This window comes from Neofelis nebulosa, chromosome 2 (assembly GCF_028018385.1).
Source record: "Neofelis nebulosa isolate mNeoNeb1 chromosome 2, mNeoNeb1.pri, whole genome shotgun sequence".
NCBI lineage: Eukaryota > Metazoa > Chordata > Mammalia > Carnivora > Felidae > Neofelis > Neofelis nebulosa.
The window spans coordinates 218,237,022-218,251,108 of NC_080783.1; the positions used below are offsets into that span (position 1 = coordinate 218,237,022).

Here is a 14,087-nt window from a genome sequence, read left to right on the forward strand (position 1 = left end):
TTCCTACTTTGTCCCCCCCAGGAGCTACTATCAGGGTCTGTCAGCAAAGATACAAATGTTGGGGTGGGGTGGGCTTGTGGGCACAGAGCTGAGTCAGGCAGTGTGTGTGTGGAGGGGTGTGTGTGGGGGGGTGGGACACGTGAGGCGTCAGTGATCCACTAAGTGATCCACAAAATCATTTTCTGAGCCCTTAAAGAACAATTCATTAACTTGGAAGGGGCTGGTCCATAGATACCCTGGGCTCAATGATGCCAGGAGGACAGGGGCTCAGGCATTCCCAGGCCTTGCTGGGAATTTTGTCCTCATAATTACGACTGCTATGGAGGTTAATGGAGGGGGGGCTAACAGGTGCTTGGCACACAGCACGTGGTCCATGAATGGTGACCAGTTGGTCCTTTGAGTGTCACAGATGAGGATGGGTGACCTGAGCTCCCCGGTCACCCCGACTGCTCCAGGCCCCTTCCTGATAGCCAAGTCGGTCTTCTCAGGCCCTGCTGGGGGGGATGGGCGGGGGGGGGACTTGGAGGGAGCAGCGGGGGGTAGGGGACAGAGATGGGGTTTGGGCAGCGAGGGAGGACATCCGTCTAGTACCCTGGACAGCGCCTGTCGGTCCAGCCCAGGCGTACCTCTTCTTGGCCCTTGGTCTGTGGGTCTCGCCCCCCACTCGCCCACAGGTCGGCCGGCAGTCCCAGTCCGCAAGGCTGTCCGTTGCCCCGCCAGCCGGCTGGGGGAGGGCAGCCCCGAGCAGATGGGCGGGGGACGCCCAGCCAGTTTGGCACAGCAACGGCCACGCGGCGCGGAGGCGGGCCCGGCGGACCGCTGGGGCCGAGGCGGACAGCGGGCAGGGGGCACCCAGGACCGCCCCGCCCCGCTCGTCACGTGAACTCCGACCGTCTCGCGGGTAGGAACCCGCCGCTGGAGCCAATTGAAATGAAAACGAGCCCAGGGCTCCTGGATTGCCTCGTCTTCTCCGGGCCTCAGTTTACCCATCCAAATCCGAGCACGGGAGAACCCAATGATCCCTAAGTTGGTGAGCCGTTGGAAGATTCTGTGAGGTCGTTAGAGCCAGGGCAGGCCTCCAGCGACCGGCCAGTTCCCAGAGGCTAGGGCCCGAGCAAGCTGACACTTTACTCTGGGCCTCGGTTTCCCCTTCCAGCTCAGCCCTTCAGTCGGCAGAGCTACTCGTGGGGGGAGTCCCTCCCCTTGTTTCGAAACCTACGTGGGAACTCCTGCCGCCGCTAGGTCCCCCGCCCCGGCCTGGGGCGGGGCTCACAGGAGGTGCTGGGCGCGAATGAAGGAGCAAGCTCAGGACCGCGAAGGTTCCGATGGCGCCCACATACCCCCTGCAGGTGCTCGGGTGCGCCCCCCGCCCGGGACCGCGCCGCAGATGGGATGCGAAGGCCGCACGAGGGCAGCACCTTGGGGGGCTCTGCAGTCACCCGCTCGCCCCTACCCTGCGAGGGAACAAAGACGGGAGGTGGGACCCCGGGCCGCCAGACTCCTTGGGGCGGGGCGGGGCGGGGCGGGGCGGGCGACACCGCCTCCTTAAAGCCGGGCGGCGGGCTCGGTGCGCCACCCTCCCGGGACTGCCCCCGCTGCGCGCTGCTCTTTTCCTCCCGGCTCGGTCTGCGCGCCGCTTCTCCGCCGAGCATGGGGCTGCCTCGGAGGGCGGGGGACCCGGCGGAGCTGCGCAAGGTAGGGGGGCTGGGGACTGAGGGCTGGGCGGCCGGGGCGGGGACCTTGATGCGACCCGCCTGACCTCGGCCTGGGCGCCCGTCCGCAGAGCCTGAAGCCGCTGCTGGAGAAGCGCCGCCGCGCGCGCATCAACGCGAGCCTGAGGCAACTCAAGGGGCTCATCCTGCCGCTGCTGGGCAGGGAGGTGGGTGCCGGGGCTCTCGGGGGCCGGGGGTGGGGACTCCCGGGGCGCAGAGCGAGGAGGGTGGGTGGGCCGAGGGGCCCTTGTCCCCGGAGCCGGCGAGGGGCCTCCGCGCGGCGCCCGAGGCCGAGCCCGAGCGTGGCTGGCGCCGAGGGGCCGACCCACCCCCGGCCACGCGCGCCCCACACCCCGGCGCTCACGGCAGTCGGCCGGAGATGTGTCTCGTTTGTCCGTGTCTCTGCCCCTCTCCCTCGTGGCCGGGCGCAGAGCTCCCACTGCTCGAAGCTGGAGAAGGCGGACATCCTGGAGATGACCGTGCGCTTCCTGCAGGAGCTGCCCGCGTCCTCCGGCCCCGCGGCAGCACCCGGTGAGTGACCCGCCCCGCCCCGCCGCAGCCCTGCCCCACGCCCCACCGCGTGCCTCACGCCTCTCTCGGTCCGCAGCGCCCTCCGACAGCTACGGTGAGGGCTACCGCGCCTGCCTGGCGCGTCTGGCCCGTGTGCTGCCCGCCTGCCGCGTCCTGGAGCCCGCCGTGAGCGCTCGCCTGCTGGAGCACCTGCGGCGGAGGGCGGCCGGCACCACCCCCGACGGGGGGCGCGCTGGGGACTCCTGCGGCCCTCCCGCGCCTTCCCCGCCGGCCGCGCCTGCGCCCGCGCCCCCTGAACCTCCCCGCGGCCTCTGGAGGCCCTGGTAGCCCCCTAGCCAGTCCCCGGACCCTGCTGGCTGCAAGAGACCTGGGGCGCTGGGCAGACAGAGGAAACCCGTGGTGCCAGCTGCCGTTCCCGTCACGAGGTAGCAGCCCAGCATCCACAGGCCGCAACCTGGATGTTTGGGATCCGTGTGGCGACTGAAGGCCATGCTGGCTCAGCTTAAGGCAATCAGTGGAGCAGCCCAGCCTCACCCCAACTTGGGTGCGTCTAGGTGGAGGTGAAGGGGGCAGGTGGCTGCAGAGGGAGGAAGGAGCCCCCCACCGCAGCGACTGGAGGTGGGCCCTGGTACTGCGCCAGCCATGCTTGGGCAGCTGGCACCAGCCCAAAGACTGGGCCAGGAGCTCACGTCTATTCTGACTGGTCACTGCCCTCCCAGTTGGGCCTGGCTCCTTAACAGCTCAGCTTTGGAACCTCTGGACACACAATAGCAATGGCCTGAGGGGCTCTATGGGCCGGCAGCCATCACCTCTGCTCCTGGGCTCTCCTGTCCCATGCTTTCAGTTATAGGGACCGGGTGCAGCCAAGGCTCTGTGTTGCTGGGGTTGGGGGCATTGTAACAGGGCCTTGGACTTACTTGGACTTACTTCCCCAGCGTTAAGTTACCTCTAGGGGGTCTTGGGGTGTGAGGAAGGGGTGGGATAAGGAGGGTGCCCTGTGGCCTCAAGGAAGCTTGTCGCTTGGAGGGCCTGGGCCCAGCAGAGTCCATGCCAATGTGAGGTGAGCAGGGCCTGTGTGTCACCCAGAGCGGCAGAAATTCAGGGGATAAGAACAAATAAAGGAGCAGGGAAACACCTTTCCTCATTTTCTCTTGCAAACTGCTCCCTGCTACTCCTTAGGACAAGTTACTGGAAGCAACTTGTTCTTCGGACTTCTTTTCCCTCTGCATGGAAACAAGGGGAGCCTGAGAAGACTCAGGGAGGGGACTGCGGTCCCCAGTCCTGCGTGCCCAGGAGGGGGGGTGCAGCTGCAGCCTGCTGGGCATGTTCCTGTTTTACGAGGATTCACTGGGCATTCGAGGGAGGTTGGCAGTCCTCCCGGCCATCCCCAGTCCAACATCCCGAGCAAGGGACCAGGGCACTAGGGACAAGAGGAGCTGACTTGGCAGGCATGTTAACTAAGTCCAACTATGTCACAAACCCATGGTGGCCTGGGCACTGATTTGGGTGGGACGCTGTGGGCATTTTCGGAGGAGTCAGTGTTAAGACAACAGGTGAGGGGCGCCTGGGTGGCTCAGTCAGTTGAGTGTCCAACTTCGGCTCAGGCCATCATCTCACCATCTGTGGGTTCGAGCCCCGCATCGGGCTCTGTGCTGACAGCTCAGAGCCTGGAGCCTGCTTTGGATTCTGTGTCTCCCTCTCTCTCTCTCTCTCTCTCTGCACCTCCCCCACTCGTGCTCTCTCTCAAAAATAAAAACATTAAAAAAATGTTTTTTAATTAAAAAAAAGACAACAGGTGCGCCCCCAGCCAGGAGTGTTGTCCTGCCACCTGTCAGGCCCAGCTGGCTAGACTGTAAGTTCCTAGAGGGCAGGGCGAGGGCTGAGTGTGCCTCTGTGACCCCCAGGAACTCAGCACGTGGTGGCTGCCTAATAAACATCGCGAGCTAACGAACAGGCAGTGTGACTGGACCCCAGCTGTACGGAGTCCTTTTGCCCCGACTCCCACCCCTAGTCCCTAATGTCACTTTGCATATCGGCTCCACCAAAACTTGTGCGTCCCGGGGGAAAAACGTGGGGGAGGGTGGGAGAACCAAAAGAGCAGTTTCTGCTGGTTTTCCCTGTTCCTGAGAATGTAAGCCTGTTTTCCCGAGTCTCCAGGAGCAGGTGGATAAGGAGGGGCAGCCCACACCCACCACATGATGTCAGGTTTCCTCCTTGGGTTGAGGACTCCGCGCTGGGTGCACACTGAGCAGGGTCCTTGTTCCCAACACGTAATATCTTTTGACACAGGTTTGAAGACAGTAAGAACTGGCCGACCAGAGGCCCCTTTCCCTCTTTGGGTCATATTTGCCACTTCTCGCTTCTGAGCCCCACCTGGGTCCTCAACCCTGTGACTCCCATTGACTTGACGCCAATCAAACTATAAGACAAGCAGCCGGGAAGGAGGGGAGTGTAGACAGGCCTGTGACTCACGGGATCAGGCGTTCCGGGGAGCCTGGACCGGGTGGCTACCCCGGCCCTGGCAAGGAGCTGAGGCGTGCCCAGGCAGGTGAGGTTCTGGGCCTGCAGTGAGAAGCCGGTTTCCCAGTCGGAATAGGCAACAGCTGCCCACAAGTTCTCAGCTGGTCCTCTGAACTGGGCTTGTTGAAACAGGGATGATACCAGCCTCCTCCACAGGACCCCCTCAGGTTCCTCCCCAGGTGTTCCTAAAGGTGAACGAAGGGCAGTGCAGCCTTTTTCTACGTGGGGGAGGCTGCCTCACTCAGAGGGGCATTTAATGATCTTTAACAAGGCCCACATTGTGTCCGGTGACCAGCACTTATGATGTCCTCTCTGCTATGATCCCATGACTGAATCTAACTGTCTGGTTATCACGCTTGGTTGGACAAAAGTCTCCTGTGTCTCTCATAAACCAGTGGGTGAAATGATCCAATGGCCCAAGGATAACCAGAGCACTGAGCTGTCTGGGAAACTCGGGCCAAACCCCACACATCCCCCCTCCCCAGCACCAGTTACTTTGGAGAGGTCAAATCTCATTTCCATGAGGGAGGATAAAGAGCACGTTGCCAAGGAGGGATCTTCTAATAAACATTTACAAATTGCTCTGCTCTGCCTGTGAAGCCCAGACTCTGCCAATGAGTCTCCCACTGGTTTATCTGTAACAGGATCAGAATGAACATAGCCTGCGGGAATGTCTGGAAAAAATCTACGGCTCTGCAGAACCTCCCCCCACCATGCTTTGGGGTGACCACTCTGGAGACAGCAGCAAGACAGAGGGGGGCTTCCCCATCATGGGCAACTATCTCCTATTTGAAACATCCATATGTGGCCATATTTTAAAATTTTTTTAATGTTTATTTATTTTTGAGAGAGGGAGAGGCAGAGAGAGAGGGAGGCACAGAATCCAAAGCAGGCTCCAGGCTCTGAGCTGTCAGCACAGAGCCCGATTAGGGGCTTGAACTCATAGACTGAGAGATCCTGACCTGAGTTGAAGTCGGAGGCTTAACCAACTGAGCCATGCAGGAGTCCCTTTATGTGGCTATATATATATATATATATATATATATATATATGTATATTTATATTTAATATAATTTATTGTCAAATTGGTTTCCATACAACACCCAGTGCTCTTCCCAACAAGTGCCCTCCTCCCTGCCCATCACCCACTTTCCCCTCTCCCCCACCCCCATCTACCCTTAGTTTGTTCTCAGTCCTCAAGAGTCTCTTATGGTTTGCCTCCCTCCCTCTCTGTAACTTTTTTTCTCCCTCCCCCTCCCCCATGGTCTTTGTTAAGTTTCTCAGGATCCACATATGAGTGAAAGCATATGGTATCTGTCTTTCTCTGCCTGGCTTATTTCACTTAGCATAATACCCTCCAGTTCCATCCACGTTGTTGCAAATTATGTGGCCTTTTTAAAAAAAACAAAACAGGGGCGCCTGGGTGGCGCAGTCGGTTAAGCGTCCGACTTCAGCCAGGTCACGATCTCGCGGTCCGTGAGTTCGAGCCCCGCGTCGGGCTCTGGGCTGATGGCTCAGAGCCTGGAGCCTGTTTCCGATTCTGTGTCTCCCTCTCTCTCTGCCCCTCCCCCGTTCATGCTATGTCTCTCTCTGTCCCAAAAATAAATAAAAAACGTTGAAAAAAAAAATTTAAAAAAAAACAAAACAAAACATACTAGGTTGCTATAGACATCCCAGAAAAGAACTAACCCAGCCAATGGTGTTTTTTCCCTTGGTTTTACTTCTGGCCTGGCCGCTTACCAGTGTGGCTGTGTCTCTGGGGTACTGACTGCATATGTGTGTGTGTGTGTGTGTGTGTGTGTGTGTGTGTGTGTGTATCCCTCTGCACAGCCAAGTGACCGCCCTGCAGGGAGCTGCCAGGGCATGTGATGTGCGGGAGAAGGCTGCCACCCACTGAGAGTTCCCAGTGAGCAACCAGTTTCGCTCTGGGTTTTGAGAGGCCCTGGCAAAGCCCCAGGCACTTTCAGCGGCGTGAGAAAGGCACTTAGTGGGCACACCCAGTGTACAGGTGGTGTCTAGTCACCTGAGATCCACTGGGGGGCAGTAGGGAGCAGGGGCCCCAGGGGCTGGTCACAGCTTTGTGAGGCTGGGTTCCCTGGTGAAGGAAGGAGATTCCCAGCCGAGTATGTGCTCACTGCTCGTTCTGTTGCGGAGGGTGGGCCCAGACCACCTGCCTTGGTGCTTGGCATACTACGAGCCTCAGGGAGAATGGGACCAAGTTATTAAAGAACAAAGAACCATTCTAGACCTCAGAAATCAGAGGCAGACCTAGGTTTTGTGGGGCTACATTCCAATATAAAATTGTAAATACAGACACAGTATGAAAATACTCAGTGAAAAAATAAATCACATCAGACGAGTGGCGCTTGCAGACTGATGTCTATGCTTTTGGTTTCTCTTCAAGCAATTTGTCAGGCACACTTCCACAGAAAACCTCCCTGGTGACAACCCAGGCCTTTCCTCCGTTCCAGAACATTCTACTAGGTTATGCCCTTCCTTGGGAGCAGATCCAAGCTTGAGCTTCATCAGCTTCCTGCTAAATCCAGAGTAGACACTCCATGGTCAAATGTAAGAGTCCAGAATGCTCAATGACAATAACACGGTAAATGTCTTCCATTCACTGCATCCATTCATTATGGGCTATTATGTTACAAGCTATATATTTACACGAACAGTTACAGTATTTACGGCATTTTTTTTTCCTTTACACCTTTCTGGGAAGCTTGTGAAATGCAGATTTCCAGCTCCTGCGTCCAGGAGTTCGGATGCCCTGTGTCTGAGTCACCAGCCTCACACCATACACACCCGAGGCCAGGTTAGTCTGCTCGGGCAAAGACACCGCGTCTGAGGACTGTGGGTTCCCAGGGCTGGGGGGAAGGACAGAAGACGGAGTTAGTGTTCGGGGGAGACAGGGCTCCAGGATTGCAAGATGAAACGAGTCCCGGGGACGGATGGTGATGCTGGTTGGCTAATAACGTGAATGTGCTTCCATGCCACTGGACCGCACACTTAAAGACGGTTAAGAGGGTGAATTTTCTGGGTATTTTACCGCCAAAAACAAGAATGAAAAGAAACGGTATCTGAAACTGGGGCTGCCCCTTGATTGAGTTTGCAGAAGATCTGTCCGGTTCTCATAGGAAGTAGACTGGTTAAATTAAGCTGTGATAAACACGGCACCTGGCTGGCTCAGTCCATAAAGCTCATGGCTCTTGATCTCAGGGTTGTGAGTTTGAACCTCGCATGGGGCATCCTGGAGATGACTGAAATTAAGCTATGATGCACACTTTAGGCCTTTTAAGAGTGGCATCAATGTTTGCCACTTTGGGAATCTACACTGTTTTGATTTACTAGCCTATCCTGCTTGGGGACAGAGCTTTGCACTTTTTTTCTTTTCTTTCCTTTTTTTTTTTAACCATTTTTAAAAATTGAAGTATAATTGACCTACCGTGATCTGTTAGTTTCAGGTGCACAATACACTGATTCAAAAATTCTATACGTTATACAGTGTTCCCCATAAACTCTTAATCCCCTTTCTCTCACATCCCCCACCCACCTCCCCTCTGGCGATCACCAGTTTATTCTCTGTATTTAAGAGTGTGTGGGGTTTTTTTGTCTCTTTTATTCTTTGTTTATTCATTTATTTTGTTTTTAAGTTATTTTTAATGTTTATTTATTTTTTAAAGAGAGAGAGAGAGAGAGAGAGAGAGAGACAAAGCGTGAGCAAAGGAGGGGCAGAGAGAGGGAGACACAGAATTCGAAGCAGGCTCCGGGCTCCGAGCTGTCAGCACAGAGCCCGACGCAGGGCTCGAACTCACGAACCTCGAGATTATGACCTGAGCCGAAGTCGGACGCTTAACTGATTGACTGAGCCACCCAGGTGTGCCTCATTTGTTTTGTTTTTTTTAGATTCTACATTATGAGTGAAATCATATTTGTCTTTCTCTGAGTGACTTATTTTGCTTAGCATGATACCTTCTCGGTCCACCCATGTCATCACCAATGGCAAGATCTCATTCTTTCTTATGGCTGAATAATATTCCATTTATATATATATATGTGATATATCTCACATCTCCTTTATCCTTCTTTGTCGTCTTTATCTATGGGCACTTGGGTTGCTTCCTTATCTTTGCTATTGCAAATAATGCTGTGATAAACATAGGGGTGCCTATGTCTTTTCAAATTAGAGTTTTGTTTTCTTTGGGTAGATCCCAGTAATGGAATCACTGGGTCATAATTCTATTTTTAATTTTTTGAGGAACATCCGTACTCGTTTCCGCAGTGGCTGCACCAGTTTGCGTTCCCACCAACAGGGCAAGAAGGTTCCTTTCTCTCCACATCCTCACCGACACCTGTTGTTTCTGGGGTTGTTGATTTTAGCCGATCTGACAGGTGTGGGGTGATGCCTCGTCGTTTTGATTTGCATTTCCCTGCTGATGAGTGATGTTGAGCATCTTTTCATGCATCTGTGGTCTTCTTTGGATAGATAGCTATTCATGTCTTCTGCCCATTTTAATCGAATTATTTGGCCTTTTGGTGTTGAGTTGTATAAGTTCTTTGTATATTTTGGATATTAATCCCTTATCACATATGCTGTTTGCAAATACCTTTTCCCATCTAGTACATTTCCGAGTCGTTTTGTTAATGGTTTCCTTAACCGAGCAAAAGCTTTTTATTTTGATGTAATCCCAAGAGTTTAATTTTGCTTTTGTTTCCCTTGCCTGAGGAGAATGTCGAGAAAGATGTTACGACTGATGTCAGAGAGATTACTGCTTGTGTTTTCTTCAAGGAGTTTTATGGTTTTAAGTGTCACATGTAGGTCTTTAATCCGTTGTGAGTTTATGTGTGTGTGTGGTGAGAAAGTGGTCCAGTCTCATTTTTTTCATGTGGCCGTCCAATTTTCTCAGAGGTTTGCATTAAAAAAAAAATAATTAAAGGGATGCCTGGGTGGCTCAGTCAGTTAGGCGTCCAACTTCAGCTGAGGTCACGATCTCGAGGTTCCCGAAATCAAGACCAGCATTGGGCTCCTTGCTGACAGTGCAGAGCCTGCTTGGGATTCTCTCTCTCCTCTCTGACCCTCCCCCACTTGTGCGTGCTCTCTCTCTCAAACAAACTTAAAAAAAAAGGAAGAAAGGGGGCGCGGGGTGACTCAGTCAGTTGAGCGTCTGCATTACCCTCAGGTCATGACCTCGCGGTTAGTGAGTTCGAGCCCCGCATTGGGCTCTGTGCTGACAGCTCGGAGCCTGGAGCCTGCTTTGGATTCTGTGTCTCCCTCTCTCTCTCTCTCTCTGTCCCTCCCCTGCTCACTCTCTGTGTGTCTCTCTCTCAAAAGTAAATAAACATTTAAAAAAATTTAAAAAAGAAAGAATTCGTTAGTAACTTAATGATAAGTTTAGTAACTTATTAGTATACATACTGTTAACAGATGCTAACTATCCTTCGATTCCAAAATTAACACCCTACTTAAGAAAATGATGTGAGCGCGCACACACACACACAGACACACACACACCGTAGTGCTTCACTTCTAAACAAAGAATTGTGTGGGAGGGGTTTAAATTAAGGGACAGATATTTTCCCACTATGCTTTCATTCATCTTTTTTTTTTTTAATGTTTATTTATTTTTGATAGAGAGAGAGAACACGAGCAGGGGAGGGGAGAGAGACAGGGAGAAACAGGCTCCAGGCTCGGAGCTGTCAGCCCGGAGCCCAACGTGGGGCTTGAACCCACGAACCACGAGATCATGACCTGAGCGAAGTTGGACGTTCAACCTACAGAGCCACCGAGGCCCCCCAGTCTTGGTTGTCTCTGTTTCAGGTTTTTCTTTAGTTCCAGCTTAAAAGCATACTCTGCTGAGTCCTTCACTTTCCCAGTCTCGTTAATATGACTTTGTCAAGTTTGGCTCAGGCACAGAGGATGCTATAATGTGTATATAGTTGTGCAAACAAAACCACAGTGACTAACTGTCCCGTGTCTCACCATTCTATAACCATTAAATAAACTTAAATTTAAAAAAAGAATATAGAATGCCGTTTATCATGTTTGTCACTTTGATTTTGTTTGCAGCAGGGGAGGGCCAGAGAGAGAGAGGGAGGGAGAATCCCAAGCAGGCTCCACTGTCAGCGAATTCACGTGCCCGATGTGGGGCTCGATCCCACGAACCGTGAGATCCTGGCCTGAGCTGAAACCAAGAGTCATATGCTTAAGTGACTGAGCCACCCAGATGCCCCTCATCATTCTATATTCTTTCTTTATTTTAATGTGTATTTAGTTTTGAGAGAGACAGCGTGTGAGCAGGGGAGGGGCAGAGAGAGGGGGGAACAGAGGATCTGAAGTGGGTTCCGTGCTGACAGCAACGAGCCCGATTTGGGGTTCAAACTCATGAACCGAGGGATCACGACACGAGCCGAAGTCGGACAATCAACTGACTGAGCCACCTAGGCACCCCTCACCATTCTATATTCTCCTAACCCACCCATCATAATACTGCTCCCTCCTAGATTAGAGGTAATTTCCTAAAGCCCAGGAAGTTTCTGATTGAGAGGTTTACACCCGACCTTCTCCTCTATGATAGGTCTTACCCCACAAACCACAGAATTAATGTGGGGGTGGTGCCAAATATCAAGTTTCTGTATTCCAATTATACTTTGGGGGACCAGAGAAATGACACATGTGTGAAATGTTCACACATGTGTGAAATGTTCACACACTCGGTGGACCCACTGTGAGCCCGACAGGACCAGGAAGGGCTCCATTAATGACCTGGCCTCCGTCACTCACGTTCCCATTCGAAGAGGGTATGTGACGACACTTTGGATCTTCAAGGATCCTTATGAACTTGGACTCTGTGTCCAATGGCCCAGGAAATGTTCACACATGCTACCTCCCCTAGGGCACAGTTAGCCACGTAAGGGCCATTGGTTCTTGGGGGGAAATCCAGGAGGAATCAGTATTATATACATTTACTTCGTGTTGCAAAGTCCTGGGGGCCCAGCCTTCCTTCAGTCGGTGGGTTCCACGCCCAAAAATTGTCTCAGGTAATGGAAGACAGGCAAGGAATCATTGCTTTTTATTGGGGCCGATGCCATAGGCCCCGGTAAGCATTCTTTATTTCCTCTAACTATACAGACGGAGCCACGCCCATGTTGGGACGCTGGGACGCTGTTTTCATGGCCATCACAACTCTCTGTGGCCCAGGCCTCCCTGGTGGCCACCTTGTCTCTGCCACTCAGTACAATCATCCTGAGCTCCCGGCTTCTGACGGTTAAGCGCTGCCATCTGGCCTCTCCTGTTTTGGAGTCCATCATCCTGGGATGACAGTGGTCCTGCTCCTGAAACGGCGTCTTCTGCTGTTGCCCGCTGCTCTGCCTCTTCGTGACGCAGGTGCACCTTCACTGTGCCTTCCTTACGAATGTGTGTCCTCCGGGTACTCCCAAGTAGCCTTCTCATCTGGGGGCTTGACCAGCCTTACATGGCACGTCCGTGGTAGCAGGGCCCCTCCTCTGAGCCTTTCAGGCGCGGCCGGCCTCCCTTAGAGCGGGCCATCACCTCGTCATGCCACCGAGAGCCACCTTAGCCACGTGACCGCACCATCTCAAGGGGTAAATGCCGGTGTGATACAGCCAGTGTCCTGGGATGATGCTCCCAAAGCAATACACGCTCCCTTAACCAACTCTATTTTCCAACTCTTCGAGCAACCTCCGAATCCGGTCCTGTGTGTTCTCTCCAGGACCTGCAGCTCCTTGGGGGGGTGGGGGGGGGGTGGTCCCTGTCCTCTGTCACCAGGTCCAGCACAGCCCAGCTAGGCTCTGTAATAACTTAATCCTAGTTATTAACCTCATGGCCAGGTGGGGAGGTGGGCCGGGTCCTGAGGGGCTCCCGTCCCGCAGTGGTGAGGCCAGTTCCACCCTCCATCATTTCTAGTCCCCCCTCCCCCATATGACTTTACTTCCTGATATATCACTCTGCTCAGGGCATTTCTTTTCAGTAGTAAACTATTTGGAGTGGGGTCAGTAAAAATAGACTAAAAATTCACATCTATCTGGAACCTCAGAATGTGACCTTATTTGGAAATAGGATCTTTGCTGATGGAATTAATTGAAGATGATGTCACACTGGATTAAGGTGGGCTCTACATCCAAACATTGCTAGGGGCACCTGGGTGGCTCAGTCAGTTGAGCTTCTGGTCATGATCTCACAGCTCAAGAGCTCAAGAGTTCGAGCCCCGCATTGGGCTCTGTGCTGACAGCCCAGAGCCTGAAGCCTACTTTGGATTCCGTGTCTCCCTCTCTCTGCCCCTCTACTGCTTGTGCTCTCTCTGTCTCTGTCTCTCTCTTTCTCTCTCTCGAAATAAATAAACATTAAAAAAAATTTAAATCCAAGGATCGGTGCCCTTATGAGAAGAGGAGAGGACAGGGGCGCCTGCGTGGCTCAGCTGTTTAAGTGTCCAACTCTTGATCTCAGCTCAGGCCTTGTTCTCAGGGTTGTGAGTTCAAGCCCTGTGTTGGGCATGAAGCCTACTTAAAGGAAAAAGAAAAAGAGGAGAGGACAAGAGGACACTAGGGCAGAGAGAAGATGGCCCTGTGAAGATGAGGCAGAGATTGGGGTGATGCAGCTTCAAGCCAAGGAGCACCAGGGGTCACCCGAAGCAAGAGGGGAAGGAAGGATTCTTCCCTATGGCCTTTAGAGGGAGCGTGGCCCTGCTGACATCTTACTTTGGGACTTCTGGCTTCAGAACTGTGAGAAAATAAATGTCTATTGTTTTAAGCCATTCAGTTTGTGGTACTTTGTTATAGAAGTCCTGGAAAGTTCATCCACTTGTGTTGTTAGCTGAGCCAAAGTGAGACACTCAATTTTATTTTATTTTATTTTATTTTATTTTATTTTATTTTATTTTATTGTTTATTTTTGAGAGGGGGAGGGGCAGAGAGAGAGGGAGACACAGAATCTGAAGCAGGGTCCAGGCTCCGAGCTGTCAGCACAGAGCCCGATGTAGGACTGGAACCCACGAGCTGTGAGATCATGACCTGAGCCAAAGTCGGACACTTAACCGACTGAGCCACCCACGCACCCCTGGAAGACGTTTTAAACTCAACTTTATGTAGATTATATCTATCGATATCTACTCTAGTAGAGATTAAAAAGAAGTTTTAAAGCTTTATGTGTTAATTCACTAGAAACAACAATACGTGCATTACTTGTCAGCATATGCATCTTTTCAATAATACATTTTTTCAAAACGAAATTTTTTGGAGACAAGCGCGGTATGGTTTTTTATAGCTTTGCAAATCTCTTTGCTATCTGCATTACTAGAAGACAGCTAG

The 14,087-nt window shown here is 52.8% G+C and overlaps 1 protein-coding gene across 1 annotated transcript; it reads left to right on the forward strand.

The window, feature by feature from the left end:
• The first annotated feature begins 1,568 nt into the window (after positions 1 to 1,568).
• Positions 1,569 to 3,401, forward strand: HES2 (hes family bHLH transcription factor 2). Its single transcript, XM_058719291.1, has 4 exons — positions 1,569 to 1,695; positions 1,784 to 1,879; positions 2,144 to 2,243; positions 2,320 to 3,401. Exons 1-4 carry the CDS (start codon positions 1,651 to 1,653, stop codon positions 2,568 to 2,570), a joined length of 492 nt encoding a protein of 163 aa, XP_058575274.1. The 5' UTR covers positions 1,569 to 1,650; the 3' UTR covers positions 2,571 to 3,401.
• Positions 3,402 to 14,087: the final 10,686 nt, after the last annotated feature.